The sequence below is a fragment of the Phasianus colchicus genome, chromosome 1, assembly GCF_987193195.1.
Source record: "Phasianus colchicus chromosome 1, bPhaCol1.hap1.1, whole genome shotgun sequence".
NCBI classification, from domain to species: domain Eukaryota; kingdom Metazoa; phylum Chordata; class Aves; order Galliformes; family Phasianidae; genus Phasianus; species Phasianus colchicus.
In genome coordinates, this window is record NC_143436.1 from 190,903,707 (window position 1) to 190,921,357 (window position 17,651).

Consider the following 17,651-nt stretch of genomic DNA (forward strand, 5'->3'; position numbering starts at 1 on the left):
TAAATGCTCAGTGAAAGTGCAGTCATCTTCCCTCCTTCTGTGGGGGAAATCATTAATGGTGTTAAGGTTGGAGGCAGCCTGGGCTGCAGTGACCATGCCCTGGTTGAGTTCGTGATCTTGAGGGATGTGGGCCTGGCGAAGAATGGCGTCAGGACTCTGAACACTGGAAGAGTGAACTTTAAGCTGTTCAATGGACTGTTGGCCCAGATCTCCTGGGATGCTGTCTTTGAAAATAAAGATGTTGAGGAGAGCTGGTTACTCTTCAAGGATGCCTTCCTGAGAGCGCAAGAACTCTCCGTCCCTCTGAACAAGAAAGTGGGCAGAGAAGGTAGGAAGCTGGCATGGCTCAGTAAGGACCTGCTGAGAGTGCTGAGGGGGAAGAAAGGTGCGTACAAGCTCTGGAAACAAGGGCATGCCACCTGGGAAGAATACAGGGATACTGTTTGGACTTGCAGATGTGGGATCAGGAAAGCCAAGGCGCAGGTGGAACTGAACTTGGCGAGGGACGTGAAAAGCAACAGGAAGACTTTCTACAGGTACATTGGCCAGAAGAGACAGACCAAAGCGAGTGTACCTCCTTTGGTAAACGTAAAAAGAGAACTGGCTTCAACGGACAAAGAGAAGGCCGAGGTACTGAATGAGTTCTTTGCTTCAGTCTTCACTGGTGGCCAGGATTCCAGTACTTCTCACGTCCCTGAGCCTTGCATCCCTACACCTCTGGGTGGGGACTGGGGTGGTAAATCCCCCCCCACTGTGAGGACAGGGACAGAGCAGGTCTGAGACCGCCTCATGAGACTGAATGTGTACAAGTCTATGGGGCTGGATGGCGTGCATCCCAGGGTTCTGAAGGAGCTGGCTGAGGTGTTTACTGAGCCGCTCTCCATCATATTTGAAAAGTCATGGCTGTCAAGTGAGGTCCTGGATGACTGGAGGAACGTCACTCCCATTTACAAGACAGGGAGCAAGCAGGACCCCGGGAACTACAGACCGGTGAATCTTACCTCTGTGCCTGGGAAGATCATGGAACAGATCATCCTGGATGACGTGCTTGATCACACGAGGAATGAGCATGTGATCCGTGACAGCCAGCACGGCTTCACCAGAGGAAGGTCATGCTTGACCAATCTGGTGGCCTTCTATGATGGAGTGACGGCATCGGTGGACAAGGGAAAGGTGACCGATGTCATTTACCTGGACTTGAGCAAGGCCTTTGACATGGTCCCCCACCACATCCTTATCTCCAAACTGGAGGGATGTGGATTTGATGGGGGGACCACTCGATGGATAAGAAACTGGTTGAAAGGCCGCAGACAGAGGGTGGTCATCAATGGTTCCATGTCCAGGTGGAGGCCGAAACAAGAGGCGTCCCCCAGGGGTCTGTTTTGGGACTGGTGCTCTTTAACATCTTTGTCAATGACATCGATGATGGAATCGAGTGCACCCTCAGCAAGTTTGCTGATGACACCAAGCTTCCATACAGACTGGAAGGAGCGGTCCTTGAGAGCAGCCCTGTGGAGAAGGACCTGGGGGTCTTGATAGATGAAAAACTTAACATGAGCCAGCAGTGTGCTCTTGTAGCTCAGAAGGCAAATGGTATCCTGGGCTCCATCAGAAGAGGGGTGGCCAGCAGGGACAGGGAGGTGATTGTCCCCCTCTACTCTGCTCTTGTGAGGCCCCTTCTGGAGTACTGTGTCCATGTCTTAGAGTCCCCAGTACAAGAAAGACAGGGAGCTGTTCAGAGGGTCCAGAGGAGGGCCACAAAGATGATCAGGGGGCTGGAGCACCTCCACTATGAGGACAGGCTGAGGGAGCTGCGCTTGTTCAGCCTGGAGAAAAGAAGGCTGCAGGGTGACCTCATTGCAGCCTTTCAGTACCTAAAGGGAGCCTACAAAGAGGAGGGGAATCAACTCTTTGAAAGGGTGAGTGACAGCAGGACAAGGGGAAATGGTTTTAAATTGAGGGAAGGGAGATTTAGGTTGGATGTCAGGGGAAAATTCTTTACAGAGAGAGTGGTGAGGTGCTGGAACAGGCTGCACAGAGAGGTTGTGGATACCCCATCCTGGAAGTGTTCAAGGCCAGATTGGATGGGGCCCTGGGCAGCCTGGTCTAGCATTAAATGGGGAGGTTGGTGGCCCTGCATGTGGCAGGGGGGTTGGAGATTCATGATCCTTGAGGTCCCTTCCAACCCTGGCCATTCTGTGATTCTGTGAAAGGAGCAGGAAAGGGAGGACGTTTGTGGTTATGGCATTTATCTTTCACGGTAATTGGGAGTCCCAAACTACTTTCTCAAAGAAGAGGTTGGGGGAAGAGGTCATTTGTCCATATGTTTGTTAGTCTTTCTCATTCTGAAGGATGTTCAAGTATATAAATCCTAATGAGAATGAACGGCTTACTTGTAAAGCAAAACTCACACGTCCTGTGGGGCACTACATTGGCCTCAGCAGGCAGGCTTCACCTTGGCAATTATTATTGGCTAGATCCTCTTTAGTAGCTCTGTTGTGTTCCATTCTATGGGACGTAACTCTTCCCATAGAAGAAGAAGGTAACAAACTTAGAATTGTCTATTTTTACAACAAGCATCTTGTTTTTATTTATCTAGATCACATCATGTGTTGGAGACTGAAACAGCCCACAGGCACTTTTCAGTCTACTGTCAATATTTCTCTTGGGCATGTCTTGTCATTTTATTGGACTTTTGTGTGCGTATGTGTTTGGGTTGTTTTTTGTTTTTGTTTTTTTAAGAAAAAGGGACACTTAGTATAAAAGCGATATAAAACTGCATAAGTATTGATAAGCTCTGTTGAGGGAATAAATCATATTGATTGAACATCTTGGCACTTGTGTAATTGCATCTGTATTTAGGAATTCTAACACTATCACTGTGGACTGTTCTGGGCACAGCTCCAGCACTGGAGATGAGAACTGAGGCTCACAATGTCCCTCTCGATGGACCATAGAGAACAGCAAGTGTAAAGTGTCTCATTAAAAATGAAGAAAAGACAGACCTATTGGAAATGAGACCACAACAGATGGTTCTGATGTTAGGAAGGAAAACTGAAACTAGGAAGCTGTTTAAGAAAGTTGAATGCAAACAAACAAATTTTATTTCACTGTTCCACTCTTCCCAGTGGTTGAAATATCCAACAAAGGATTTGGTTCTCTGCTTTTACAGCAGTGTCATTCTTCTAATTTGCTCTTGGCAATGATCGTTGTCTGTGTCCTGTACAATAATTTCTAAGTTTTATAACTTGTCAGAAACAAAAAAACTGGCAAGGACATCTCCTATTAAACTTCCTCATCAGTAGCCTTCTAGAAGGCAGAACCCAACAAAATAATCAGTGGGGTGAATAATTAGGTTTATGCACTGGAAATGTAAGAAACAGATAGGGACATCTGTTAGTTGAGAGACATTAATTAGGAGCTTTAGAATGATCACTAAAAGTATACAATTAGATCATACATTGCCTGGCTAGCTTCACACTATTTCCTTTTCTTTATCAAGTCTGTTATTCTCTTTATTACACATCCATTTTGTTATGTATCTGTATGTACTTAACCTTCAACTGTGGTTGCTTTTAAAGTCAAAAATGAAAGCGTTATCAAATAATTGTAAATATATATATATATATATATTATTTTTTTACTTTAGTAAAAGCATGCATTTTAGGGTAAAATTACTTTTTTTTTCATTTCTTTCTTTCTTTTTTTCTAGAAGCCATTAAAATGAAAAGACATTAATAAGAAAACATGAAGCCATCTAGCTTGTGTTGTTATTTGTCATGTACAGCTATCAACTGCAAAAGAAATACAGACAGAAATGGGAGGAGCAGTTTGCACCTTTTTAATATTGTACTGTGAATCCAGAATCTTAATATGGATGTATGCTGCTCTACAAAGTAAATAGTCATGATTTATTTTACTAGCAAGGAGGAAAAAATGAAATCACCTTTTTTTTCTGCAAAGAAAGGTTGGTTTTAGTAAGTTACAGTTTATGTGTTGAAGTCTGAATTACAAATTATGTGTATGTAATTGTGTCATAAATCACCTGACTGCCATTATTATTACTGATTTCTTCTTTTAGAAACAAATTAGCAATGTATCTGTAAAAGACAATTAATTGTAGGATTTGTTTATAATTTATATCCAAATATAAGCAAAATTTATGCGGGAAAATAATTTAAAAAATCTACACGCTATACAAAATTAATACTTACATAAGGGATTGTGTCCAAGGTGTCTGTGTTGACAATTATCGGGGCAGGGCTTGCCTGAAAAGAAAGAAAAAAAAGAGAAAAAAAATGTGAAACTCTGAAAATTCTTAATATTGAAATGCCCACAATGACATACTAAGTTAAAAGCATAACAGCTTATCTTCCCACTGATCTCACATCACATAACAGCACATAACTTTGGGTACCATTCAATCAGTTAAGGATGAAATAAATAGATTCTCAACCTACAAATCACACATCACTCTGTTCTCAAGTTCAATAGGCTTTGGATCACAACCTGAATGGATGGTAAATAGCCATTCACTTTCTGTAGGAAACATGATGTATTCAACTTATGATTTAAGCAAAATTGGAGGTGAGGCTTTCAATTACCCTTACCTCACATGCCTACTTCTTGTAATCAAGCAAAACCACAATAATTGGTTAATTTTGCACAGTATAAAATTCAACCTATTACTTATTTGTATTATATAACTATATATATTATATAGTTATTATATATATTATTATATATACTATATATATGCACATATATAACAAGATTTTTTTTTTTTGTTATCAAAGCTATATATCCTGCACAGTTCATGTGCACTCAGCTGATGCTGAATTGAAAATATAGACCTGGTCTTAAAAGTTTTGTGGATCTGTAAAACTTTCCAACCTGATCTTTAGCTCATTGATGCAATCCATATTCATGCTACTTTACATCCACCTGAAATGCCTTAACCTCTTCTCCTTCTCTTACGGTGTTTTGGTGGTGGTGATGCAAGGCCAAGCTCTGATCTGACCCAACTGCATAACCCTTGCTCAGATACTGTGGATTAAAGAGCTGTAAGTAAATTAGTTTGTATTGGTTTTATAAGTACTTATCTATCTACTTTGCATGTTAGTTGATGAATGACTGCTTGTACTTCAAAATTGTACAGACTAAAGAATCTCTTTCTGCATATCAGGGATGAGTACAGCGCTACTGAAAACAGTGATCATATTTCTATTGTCAAATATTCACTGCAGGAATTCAAAACCTAAGCAACATAACCCCAGTTAAGAATGTATCATTAATTAGTGCAGTAATTCAAATGCTTTGAGAGTATCACAGGTTCTTTCCAATTTTTGATGTATTTATTGTAACATAACTCTGCGTTCAAAGAAATTCTACATTATTGCTCAACAGCTACTGATGATTAATTAATGTCATTATTTCTATACAACTGGGTAACTCATGAACAAAAACTGAAATAGATATAGTCTGTATATATCATGCCATGTATCAGTTATCATCATAACATGCAGTTCAGTATCATATAATCATACAATCTTAGAATGGTTTGGGTTGGAAGGGACCTTTAAGGTCATCTAGTTCCAACCCCCTGCCATAGGCAGGGAAACCTCCTTCTAGACCAGCTTGTTCACAGCCCCATCCAGCCCAGCCTCGAATGCTTCCATGGAGAGGGCATCTTCCTATATAAATACTTAGTATCTGAACAGATGTTTTATACATAAACACATTTATTCTCACTGTGCCCCATAACACTGGACACTGTGAAATAAATAAAAGCTGAAGGTCATTTTGTTATACTATTTTTATCTTTAGGCATACGTAAAGATTTATAACACTATTAACACTGAAGGTTAAACAAAAGATTACTTTTTTTTTTTATCATTTCACTTTATATGATTATTAAGCTCAATATACTTAAAGAATGATATCTTTCCAATAGGAGAAAAAGATTATTTTTAATAATATTCTACTCTTTACCAAATCTTTTCTTTCATTGATTTGATCTTCTTCTAATATACAGCGAAAAGCTCTAGTAACATACATAAACAAAGTTTGCAACCTTCAGAATGAAAGCATCTTTCCACTGCTTTAAAAAACAATCCATACTGAAATAGAAAACATCTTTCAGAAATCATTTTCCAAATAATTCCCATACCATAATTGATTGCTTCTAACCTACTTTAGGAACAAAGCCTTATATCTGTATGAGATTATCCTAAAGTCAAAATTAAAAGATTTCTGAATCAGAAACTAGCAGTTGTATGAACATTCTTAAAAGGAATATTTAGAGCATTTGGAATTTAATTTGGAAATTCATTTACTGCTTTATTCTCTCTCACTAGCCCAAGCAGAACCTGTGCATTCTTCACAATGCCCAGCTTCTTTTCAACACTTTCATAGCCTTGCAAGGTCCCTGTTTCAGTGCAAAAATACTAGTTTTTTGTCACGCATATGTATACATGCATATTCAAAATTTCATCTAATGCATACTGTGTATGTAGCATCTCATCCCATCCTTCTGTGCATCTCCAAGAGGAGTCTGGCTTCATCTCTCTAGTCATCCCTTAAACGGTTGAGGACAGCGGCAGGGCAGCCCAGTCTAGTGGTTGGTGATGCTGTCCATGGCAGGCAGGTTAAGACTGCATGATCTTTGAGGTCCTTTTCAAGCCAGGCCATTCTATGATCCTATGATTCCATGATACAGTCTTCCCACAAACTCATCTCTAGTATGAACAAACTAAGCTCTCCCAAGTTTTCCTGTACTAGATTTACAAACCAGCCCCAGCCACTGTCCTGTTCCACCACCTTGGTCATCCTCCATCCAGCAGTCTTTAGCATGCTGAGGAATCACGAAAAAGAATGGCATGGGTTGGAAGGGACCTTAAATATCATATAGTTTCTAACCCACTGCCATGGGCTGGTTACCACCCACAAGTTCAGGTGGCCCAGAGCCTCATCCAATCTGGCCTTGAGCACTTCCAGGAATGGGACATTCACAGCTTCCCTGGACAGCAGTGCCAGGGCCTCACCATGCTCTGAGCCAGGAACTTCCTCCCAGTTATTAATCAAGAAGTCAGCATTTGTAGAATCAACTCAGTAGGCTCATCACAATTAAATGATCACCAAGTGAACTTTGACTTGCTGACCACTAGCCTTGGGATCTTGTAGTCTGGCCAATGTCTCATTTGTCCTCTAATACTATCAGTATCTTTCTCACTTGGCTACTAGACTGAGAACTTGTGCTGAAAGCCCTGCTTACATCAAGGCAAATGACAACCACTGATTATCCCTCATTCACAAAGCTAGTTATCTCATCTCAGAAACCTAGCAAGGAACAATTTAGTCTTCAAAAATTGATCTACATTTTTCTCATCACATCCCTCTGTCCATTGTAAGCCTTGACGAGATTTCCCAGTGACACCCACCAAGATTTTCCTGTTAGCCTCCTACCTAACCCAGACCATGAAACAACTTCTTTGAATACAATGATCCTCCCCTGCCCCATCATCTCTGCTACCTACACTTCCTACAGAGCCTGTAAATAATAGGCTTTCAAGCAAGAATGTCATTCAAAGTTTATTTTTAATACAAAGTTTATTGTATTCTTCACTGACTGGAAACTCACTGAACTTCAGGTATCAAACAGGCAATTTTCTATTTCTGAGATATTCGTCCTGATCAGAAAGATGGGCATCAGAAAATTCACAGAGCAATATTTTCAGATGGATATAGCAACTACAGGCATTCATGCACAGCTATTATAGAATCATAGAATATCCTGAGTTGGAAGGTACCTAAAAGGATCACTGAGTCCCACCCCAGGCTTCACACAGGACCACTCAAAACCCAAACCCAATGTCTGACAGTGTTGTCAAAATGCTCCTTGAACTCCAGCAGCTCAGGGCTGTGCCCACTGCCCTGGGCAGCCTGTTCCATGCCTGCTGTCCTCTGCTGAAAAATCTTTCCCTAACCCCCCCCAGTCCTCCCCTGATACAGCTCCATGCCATTCCCTCAGGCAATAAGGTAATACAATACACTTTGCTTTGGTTTGTCTAAGATATGGTAATTTGAAGATCACTGACCTGAGCTGCAACATTGCATTTAATAGAAGTGCAGGAATCAAAGCTGATTTTGTTAGTTTTGTGCTGTTTGTAGATCACAGTGCGAGTAAAGTAGGAGGCTTTAATCAGGCAAAGGTGAGAAGACTTTGAAATCACTGGAGGGAACCTTAAATATAGCACTAGCCCTGGAGTACAAAATAAGATCAAAATAGTCCCGTAATCTTAGCAAATCTATTCAAGGGATAGGTCAAAAGACGTTCTGTAGCTGTCAGTTACAAGGATCTTATTTTCTGGCATCATGTAGCTTTGTCTACTCTGACTTAAAAATGTGTCACACGTACCACTCCTCCAAATTCTCAAAAAAAAAAAAAAAAAAAAAAAAAAGCAAATAACATTTCAGTTAAGCAGAACACAGAGAAAACCAACATAGCAGTCCTTAAGCTCATCAGGAATACTTCCAACTGTGCATAAATTAACAAATGCGTGCAAAAAGATTCTAGAATCTCTGCCTACTGTGATCTGTCACACTCTATATAACCATACATAAATAAAATATCTGCCTAAGTTTGAGTCTTTCTGAGAAGAAATGGCATCCTAGAAGACAAAGATAACAATGTTATTCCTAGATCTGCCCCTTGACCTGCTCTGCAGTCTTCAACAACACATCTAATTACTCTTCTGCTAACTTCTCCCAGCTATAAAGCAACTAGCAGAACCAGCTCAGTTTCATCAAAATTTTAAAAGAAGTAGTGGTTGACAGTGGTTAATGATGCAGATCCCAATGGAAGCTATGCTAAGGCACATGGAAAAGAGGGAGGTGATAACTGTCAGAATGGCTTCACCAAGGGCAAGTCCTGCCTGTCCAATCTTGTTGCTTTTTGTGATGGTATAAGTTGATCAGTGGACAAGGGAATAGCCACTGATGTCATCTGGCTGGACTCCAGTAAGACCTTTGACATGGTCCCCCATAAAATCCTTCTCTCCAATTTGGAAAGATATGGATTTGATGGATGAGGAACCAGATTTAATATCGTACCCAGTGACTCAATCGTTACCTAATGGCTCAATATCTGGATGGACATCAGTGATGAGTGGTGTTCCTCAGGGGTCAGCATTAGGAGTGGTGCTTTTTAACATATTCATCAATGACATCTAAAGCAGGATTGAGCGCACCCTCAGCAGTTTGCAGGTGACGACACAAAGATACGTGGTGTGGACGACATGCCCAATCGATGGGATACCACTCAGAGAGACCTACACAGGCATGAGCATTGGGCCCAGGTGAACCTCATGAGGTTCAACAAAGCCAAGTCCTGCACCTGTGTCATGGCAACACTCACTTGCCAGTACAAACTGGGGTATGTAAGAATAGAGCACAGCCTTACCAGAAAAGACTTAGATGGCTTTTAAGACGCCATTCCAACTCCCACAAAACTGATTCTACTCTATGACAAGAACTAAATCTATCTCTCTGCAGGTAGTTTTAAAAGTTTAAATGTCTAATTGCCTAATTTGCAGAATGAATTCAAATCAGTAATAATTAGTTCATGAAGAGATTACCCTCCCTTAAAATGGGTAACTTGCAGAGAGCTCCCAGATTTTCCAATCAGATTTTGAAACCATGGTGAATACATTCACGGTTCTGCAGTTGCAAAATGAATCCAGACCAACTTCCATAAAAAGGAATTTTACTGACTGTAGTGGATGTTTTCCCTGTTCCTCATGCACTTTCCTTTTTGCTCTAATCCTTACTGATAGGTAAGTATTATACTATGCTGACAGTGTACTATGCAGTCTGTCAGCCTTATATCTTGCGCTCACTGCACAGACCTTTTTCTTGCCCTTGACTAGAAGCAGTGCTTTCAGCTGAGCCATCTCTGTGCTTTGAAGAGAAGGCATCATGCTGACAGCTGCAGTGACAGATTGGCATAGCTGGGACAAAACTTGAATGGCTTTGAGGAAAAAAATGAAGGATTTTTTTTTTTCTTTTTAAGACTTGAGCACAACAGACTTTGCTTCCACAAATATAGATGAGATTGTTCTGCTTGCAGTGAGTCAGACAGTCTAGTTGCTTTTCCACCAAACATGCAACTTAAAAGACAGAGTGGAAGCACTTGAAGTGGCTAAAGAGGACAAAAAGGTACGGGGTCCAGTTTGTGAACATTACTCTTCTACCAACTCTCTGCAAATATATGAAGACGACTCATGTCTCAGATGAGATGAACTTTTTCTCTGCTATGAGTGATAGCATTATCCTGGCTGACTGGTTTTACTTACAGCACTCACAGTTTTATGGACTTATGGCCTGACACTGAATGTCATTCTCTTTGGACTACTCACAACTCCTTGTTTTAACAGTTGGTACCATGCAATGCTGTATTCAGCACAGTACCATGAAACTACCTGCATAGGTATATTGCAACTAAGACATTTTATATATAATGAATACTGCATATTGTTTCTTAACCAGAAAACATTAAAACAAACGTGATCAATCTGACAGTATTCACTTCTACTTATTTCTAGCTGTGTTTTTGAGCCAGAACTCTCATTTCTTTTACTACCAAGGAATAATAATTATTCAAAATGTTATATTTAAGTAAACTCAAAGACATGGTGAAATTTTGAGTGGTAGAACAATGTATGTATTACCATTTTAAAAACAAATGGAATTGATGTTGATATCTTTTTTACAGACCTGAATTGGCAGACAGATTTAAAAGCTCATCTTTCCAGGTCACCAGCCCTGAATTCTAAAACAATTCCATTTTTCTTCATAATATTAACATTTTGTGTTTTAATAATACAAAGTGAAGCATCTCCTGTATTTTTACATGAACAGAGAATCCTGCATCTCTCTGAACATTGTTTCAGGCTGTTTGTCTTCTGAGGTTAATGCTGGATCAGTTTAAATTCTGTTCTGTGATTCTGTGACTCTGTAAATTCATTTTATGCTTTCGTAAGTTTCCTTCCACAACTGATAGAAATAGATACACCAACACTTGATGTGAGGAAATATTAAATGATAATTTAGATGTCAAAACAGTAATTCTCTGGCATGCTATGAAGTGTCAAGATCACAGAACGCACAGAACCTTTCCCATATTTACAGTTGAATTACAAACTGTAAGAGTAAGAAGGAGAGAAAGTCATTTGCTTTTTGTTAGGGAGAGAATATGAAAGATAAGGTTCCCTTTGAACATCTAAAGAGTGACTTTTCAGTCAACAATCCTACCTCTACTCAGGGACATAAAGCAGAAGTCAAAAGCAGCTTTGCTTGCAGGCTACAGCTGTCAAGAATAGAAGAAAAATTCCTCAAGAATTCCTTGAGGGCTTTCCCAACATATAAAACCTCATACAAAGCCTTTTAAAGGTAAATAGTTCCATTTAAACAAGGTGGCATTATTTTGGGGCCTGCGACTTCGTGTTGTTTCATTCGTGTTTTTTACTTAATCTTCAGGAGTAATTTCCTACTTAAAATTGCATTAACTGTTAGATTATTTAAATAAATTAAAAATAATTTGGACCTAAGGGAAAACTAACTTTGTGAGGACCCACAGGTTGTCAGAGGAGTGACAAGAAAGCACCTACTTTACAGCTGTTGAAGTTTCACCTGTTCCAACACTGACAGCAGTTTGAATTACCAGTGATTAACATAGCAGTAACTTTTTGCCCTGTATCTGATTCACTGAAGGACACAGAAATGTCAATGCAAAAAGCTCTATAGAGAATGACTGATAATTATGATACCTCTGAATTTCCAGTGAAGATATCATTCAGCTAAATGTTATTACCCATTAAATTCTGAGGTGATAACTTTCCTATCACTAGATAGAGTGGATCCATCTGTCTCATTCTAGGATGCCAAATGCTGTAATAGGACTCACACAGAGGTCTCATTATCACATATCTACTGAATCACAAATGAAATTGATGAAACCTCTCTTACACCACTGTTCTGGCTTTGAACAGAAATGTAGGCCTAAATTCTGAATTTAGAAATAATACTTCAGAATGTGTTCATGGCTTTTGGAAAGAAAGTGGGCCATAAGCACTTCGATTTGTTTGTTACCTACATCTCTGTTCTATTCTCTGATCTGATCTCTTCTGTACTTCAGTACATATCCCAAACCCTGTGTAAGAGCTTATCACTGCAGAAAAGAACAGATCTAACCAGTGCAAGTAATGCCACTTTCTGGTATGTTCTTAAATCTGGACTTGGAAAGTTTGGAATCAAGAGTAAAAACAGAAATCCATCACATAGGGTCTTTTCATTAGTGCATTGTCATCAAAACTCTGACATTTGAGATGCATACGTTTCTTTCAGATTCTATATCATTCATAACCACTTAAAAAGAAAATGAAACATCTGAAAACATTAATCTGCTTCAGGAGTCAACATTTAAGCCAGTATGTGTCTACTCAATATTATAATACTATAATACTATAGTTTTGTTTTTTTCCTGGCAATATTTCTGGAGTCAGCTGGTTCATTGAAGCAAGGTAACTCGCATTCAGGTTTTCAGATCCAGGAGGAGGGATATTTTTTGTGCGCTGTTTCATTCTTTCCTTTCTTTTCCTTTCCCTTTCCCCTTCTTTTCTTGTGCTTGTCCCATATTTATTCATATTTAATATTACTGTGACACACAGATTTGTGATATAAATCATTTAGTACCAATTAAATAGAGAAATATTCTGATTTCAAACTGACTTCTATCTTATTTTTAAGCATTTTAGCTACATATCCAGAAATTAGAAATCCAGGGGGAAAAAAAAAAAAAAAAAAGCAACACTAAATGCTTATGACATCAACAGACTTATTAATAATGGAAGACTTACATTTTCTTGAGCTTTCACACATTTTCTCAAACATTAACAATTTAACTTTCCTACAGATTGTTTAAGCATTAACTGCATTAAATAAAGGTTGGTAATTTTTTTTAATACTACAGCGCAAACTTCAAGAAGAGCTGCATAAGGAGAAGAAAAGGAAAATAATTTCAGGAAGTTGCACAGTTCTTTTAACTGAAAGGGGTATTACTTTACTGCATCACACATGTGAGTAGGCTCATACTGATGTAAAGATATTTTCTTTGCCTCAATGGGATTTTAACACTCTACAGGAACTATCAGGACTAATGTGTGCGAATGTCAGAAAACTACACACACATAAAACGTGCACGTGTGCAAACATATCGATTATGAAAAAAAACATTCACTCAGTTTTAAGGCATCTTGTGTGATGAAGATGCCTGCTACAAGTGCATGACACAGCCTTGATGTGATCAAAGATTTTATTTCTTCCAGACAGAGGAAAACAAAAGCAAAACAGATATTCCTCTTTTCCGTTCAAAACCAAAGGCCACATCACCCATGGCATGCCTGTTTACTTCTGAAATCATGGTAGACCAAGCTCATGAAGTTATTTTATACCTTGTTTTGCTACTTTCTTACAGACTGAAGGTTGAGTGTATCATTTCTTGCTGCAGGGAGAATTTTATAACTGTTGTCAAACCAGAAATAAATGACTAAAAATTTAAATGCAAATGAAGATTACTAAAAAAAAAAAAAAAAAAAAGGAAAACTAAAATTAAAACACAGAAATTAACAGAATTCAGTATCTGTTCAAGAAGTTTATCAGAACATAAAGAAAATTCCAAAGAATAATCAACCTTCTTCCAGGAACTGATTAGCAGCACTGAGAACTACACACAGCAGCCCCAAACTGATGTGAAGAGTGAGAAGATGCCAAAGAAGAGTCACCTCTGCTTGGCCAGAGCAGAAGGGACAATGGCCTACAGCCAAAAGTGTACATCGAAGGGACAGAGTAAGAAACACAGAGAGGAAAGATTGTTCAGAATTCCCAAGTCAAACAGGAAAAGGAGCAAAATCACCACCTCAGCACTGAAGTTTCCACAAAAAGGTCTGGGCATTATAGTCCATAACTTGTATAATTTTAACTCTTTTATCCTGGTTAAATACGTACATGAGAAAAACAAGACCGCCACATGCTTTCATTTATTTAATGCATATTTAGGAATAATTAGGAAAAACTTGGTGTTAAACTTAATTTTAAATACCTGCAATGAACTCAAAGTCAAACTGGGTTGTGCTGGATAGAGCAGGGTTTTATTTTTTATGTCAGTAGAAGTAAACTTCTAAACTAATGTCCTCTGGAAAAGCTTTCATTGCTGTCCCAGAGTGTACCTTCATGTCCCAGAATCACAAGGTGATGAATAAAATTAAAAAAAATATATTCATATATATAGCTCATCAGCAGCTTGCTTCAAACTCTGAACCTGGGCAGGAACAAGGACACACCAAGAGAAGATGGTGAGGTCTCCTGCACTGCCATTGCGTCACTGAAAGATCTGAGTGTAACCAGCAGCAGTGATGTGGGGAGAGGTGTCTGGAGTGAATTTGGGCCTGGGGAAGGGGAGGACAGGTGCTTTCGCTAAGCATTAGTTCAACTGTTTCTTAAGAAACTGTGTTTCTTAATATCCATCTAAAAATTAAAATGTGATGTTAACTGTCAGTAAAGTTAATTTAAGCAATTCAGATTTGCTTTGCTTGCAACAACCTTATTCTGAAATTTCAGTATAGATGAAATATTTGTTCAGAATCTTTATTCATCCAATTTTCTGATAAATATACAAATCACGTCTTGGAGGTAAGACAGGAACAACAGAAGAAAGGAAAAGAACTGAAGTCTCAATTATAAAAGAAAATGTCGGCTTTGCAGCTCAGAAAACAGAAGAGAAAGTGGAAGGAAGGGAGGAGGAGGTCAGCCTCTTCTGCCCGGTAACTCGTGATAGGATGAGAGGGAATGGCCTTAAGTTGTACCAGCGGAGGTAAGGGCTGGAAACTAGGAAAAATTTCTTCTCTAAAAGTGTTGAGGCATTGGAATGGGCTGTGCAGGGAGGTGGTGGAGTCACCATCTATGAAGGTGTTCAAGAACCATGGAGATGTGGCACTGAGGAACATGGTTAGTGGGCCTGGAACTGGCTGATGTTGAACTGGATGGTTTTAGTGGTCTCTTTCAACATAAATCATTCTATGAATACACAGACACAAGAAAAGTTATTTTGTACATAACACAAATACAAATACAAGTATTACGTACAAAAAGACATATAAAATAGCAACTAATTATTTTTCATAGATGAGCTTTCCACAGGAAAGGAAAGCTACATCTTCTGCTAACAAGACAATATTGTTGTCCAACTCTTAATTCTTAGAAATAGCATTTAGCAAAAAATTTCAAAGCACAAAATGAACAGAACATGGCACCATTGGTTTGCAGAGTGATGGAACTAAGTAAAGAGGGTGAACTTGAGATGAGTACTAACAGTACCATAAAAAGAACTCTACTATATATCACTGCTTAAAAAAAGAAAGCACCAGAGTCCATTATAATTTCAAGAATTACAAGCATGACTTGGAGGGTACTGTACGACCACCTGTCTTTCAAAGTGATTATACAGGACGATAAAAATACACCTTATGAAATCAAAATTATAAATCCCCCCAAAATTGAACTCAATTCTAGTTAAGAAATAATCAAGGGATGAGCATGTGCAAATAAATTTGCAAGGCTAGCAAGCCAGACTTAGGAATGATTCTATGATTCTGAGATGCTGAAACAAACAAACAAAAAAGAAATATTTGAAGTTATGAATGATGATGATAAACACTTTAAATCAGCAAAATTTCCTGTTTTTCTGCAGGTTTTTTTTTTAGTTGTTGTTTGTTTGTTTGTTTTTTAAATGGGAATATTTTTCAATTCTTTGCCAAAGACTGGCAAGTAGATTTTACACAACTGCACAACTACGTGGCAGTTTCATCAAACAATTGTTTAATTTCTCTGAGGAGAAACAGAAGCCTTGAAACTCTTTGTATGAACTTAGACTAAGCACTAAAACACATACTGTAGGCAGCACTCGCATTTTGGCATATGGACAAAATGACCTATAATGTCTTTCCCCATCATTTTAACATTCTATCACTTCTAAATGGTGTTGTTTTGGCGATAACTGAATACAGAAAGACAGAGGGGAAAAAAAAGGATTGTCTTAAACTGAATAAAAATAAATTGGGGCAATTATAACAGCGACTTACGTAGCAGCAACAACACGGCATCTTAACAATGAGGTGGTCACAAAAATTAGCATGAGGCTATGAAAATATGATCATTCCTTGACTATAGGAACTGATTTGAAGATATATGCTCTTCTTTGCGAAACGCAAAGATGCTATTATTCTTACAAACTAATTACAGTGACCACAACAGGACTAGGAGAGTTTTGTGCTCTCTGGATTTACTGTGTGAACAGCCTAACTCAGAGACACTTATCCACACAACGAAACAACCTTCCTGGTACACAGAAACAACGTTGACCTCTCGCTGTCATCATATCGAACAATGAATGTAACAATCACAGAGACATAAAACCTAAAAGCTGTCATAACCAATCTACCAAGATCGAGAAGATGGGTTTGTAAATCAATTAGAGGAATTTCAAATGTCACAACAACATTTCAAGCATTTACATGATCCCACTACCAAATACTGGAATATGAAACTTTAAAAGGCAGCTTTGTTCTAGAATAAAATAATAACAATAATAATGATTATAATGAATAGTATAAAAATAATAAAGCCTGTGAGTGTTGTACTCTAATGTAATGGAGATTTGGGTTGTTTGCTTGTTTGTTTTAATAACTGGAAAAGCTCCAGGACAGGACTTTCAGAACAAGCTTTGATTACTGTTAGGAATGAAGAAGAAAATATGTCCTAACAAAGAAAGCAACTGAAGTTAAGCACTATATATCAAGTGATAGGAGAGAACACCAGGAAGAGGATTAAGCATGCATTTAGAAACACAAAAGGAACTGTCAGCTTAAGGCAAGATGGATGTAGAGCACAGGCATCTAAATCTAAGAGAGCAGTCTGCAAAACAATCAGTTTTAGGAACACAGATTTCCTTTGTGTCTGTAGAACAGTGCTTCAGTATCAGCTGCAAAATAACAACACCTATCTCAAACAATTGACATTCAGACATGAAGTAGCCCTCTACTTATGAACGCTTCGGACAGATAATGCTTCCTCCTACCTTTATTTTTAGATACCCATTCCACCCTCTGAGTTAAATAGAACAATTTTAACATATCTCCCCCCTCCCCCCCAACCCTCCGCACCCCCCCAGTAAATCATGATGCCTGGGAGAAAATATCACCTTCTCCACTCTCAGCCTGTTGTAAATCCTGACTTTCGCCATAGGACGTCTGGGGAAAATTAACACCTACTCTGATTGTCCTTTCCAGAAGCTAACCAACTTCGCAGGAAGGTGCACCAATTCTGAGTGCTAACATATAAAATCCCAGCTGCAGTCTTGACCCTGATACTAAATAAATGTTTGATTGGGAGGACAAGAAATGGGAACATTGTGTGCTTCAGAGGAACGGGAGAAAAATTACATAGAAAGTATTACAGCAAGAAGAACACAGTATCTGCAGGAGGCACCAGTTTTTGGTGTTTTTTAGGGCAGACATAACAAGGGGAAATCAAGATAGTCC

The 17,651-nt window shown here is 38.8% G+C and overlaps 1 protein-coding gene across 10 annotated transcripts in view; it reads right to left on the reverse strand.

Moving 5' to 3' along the window:
• DLG2 (discs large MAGUK scaffold protein 2) overlaps window positions 1-17,651 on the reverse strand; it is a 1,008,740-nt gene that overhangs the window by 397,200 nt on the left and 593,889 nt on the right. For all 10 annotated transcript variants that reach the window (XM_090134092.1, XM_090134093.1, XM_090134091.1 and 7 more), the window contains one exon: window positions 4,215-4,268. In XM_090134092.1, the coding sequence (XP_089990218.1) occupies window positions 4,215-4,268 (54 nt within the window). The remainder of the gene's footprint in view (window positions 1-4,214; window positions 4,269-17,651) is intronic.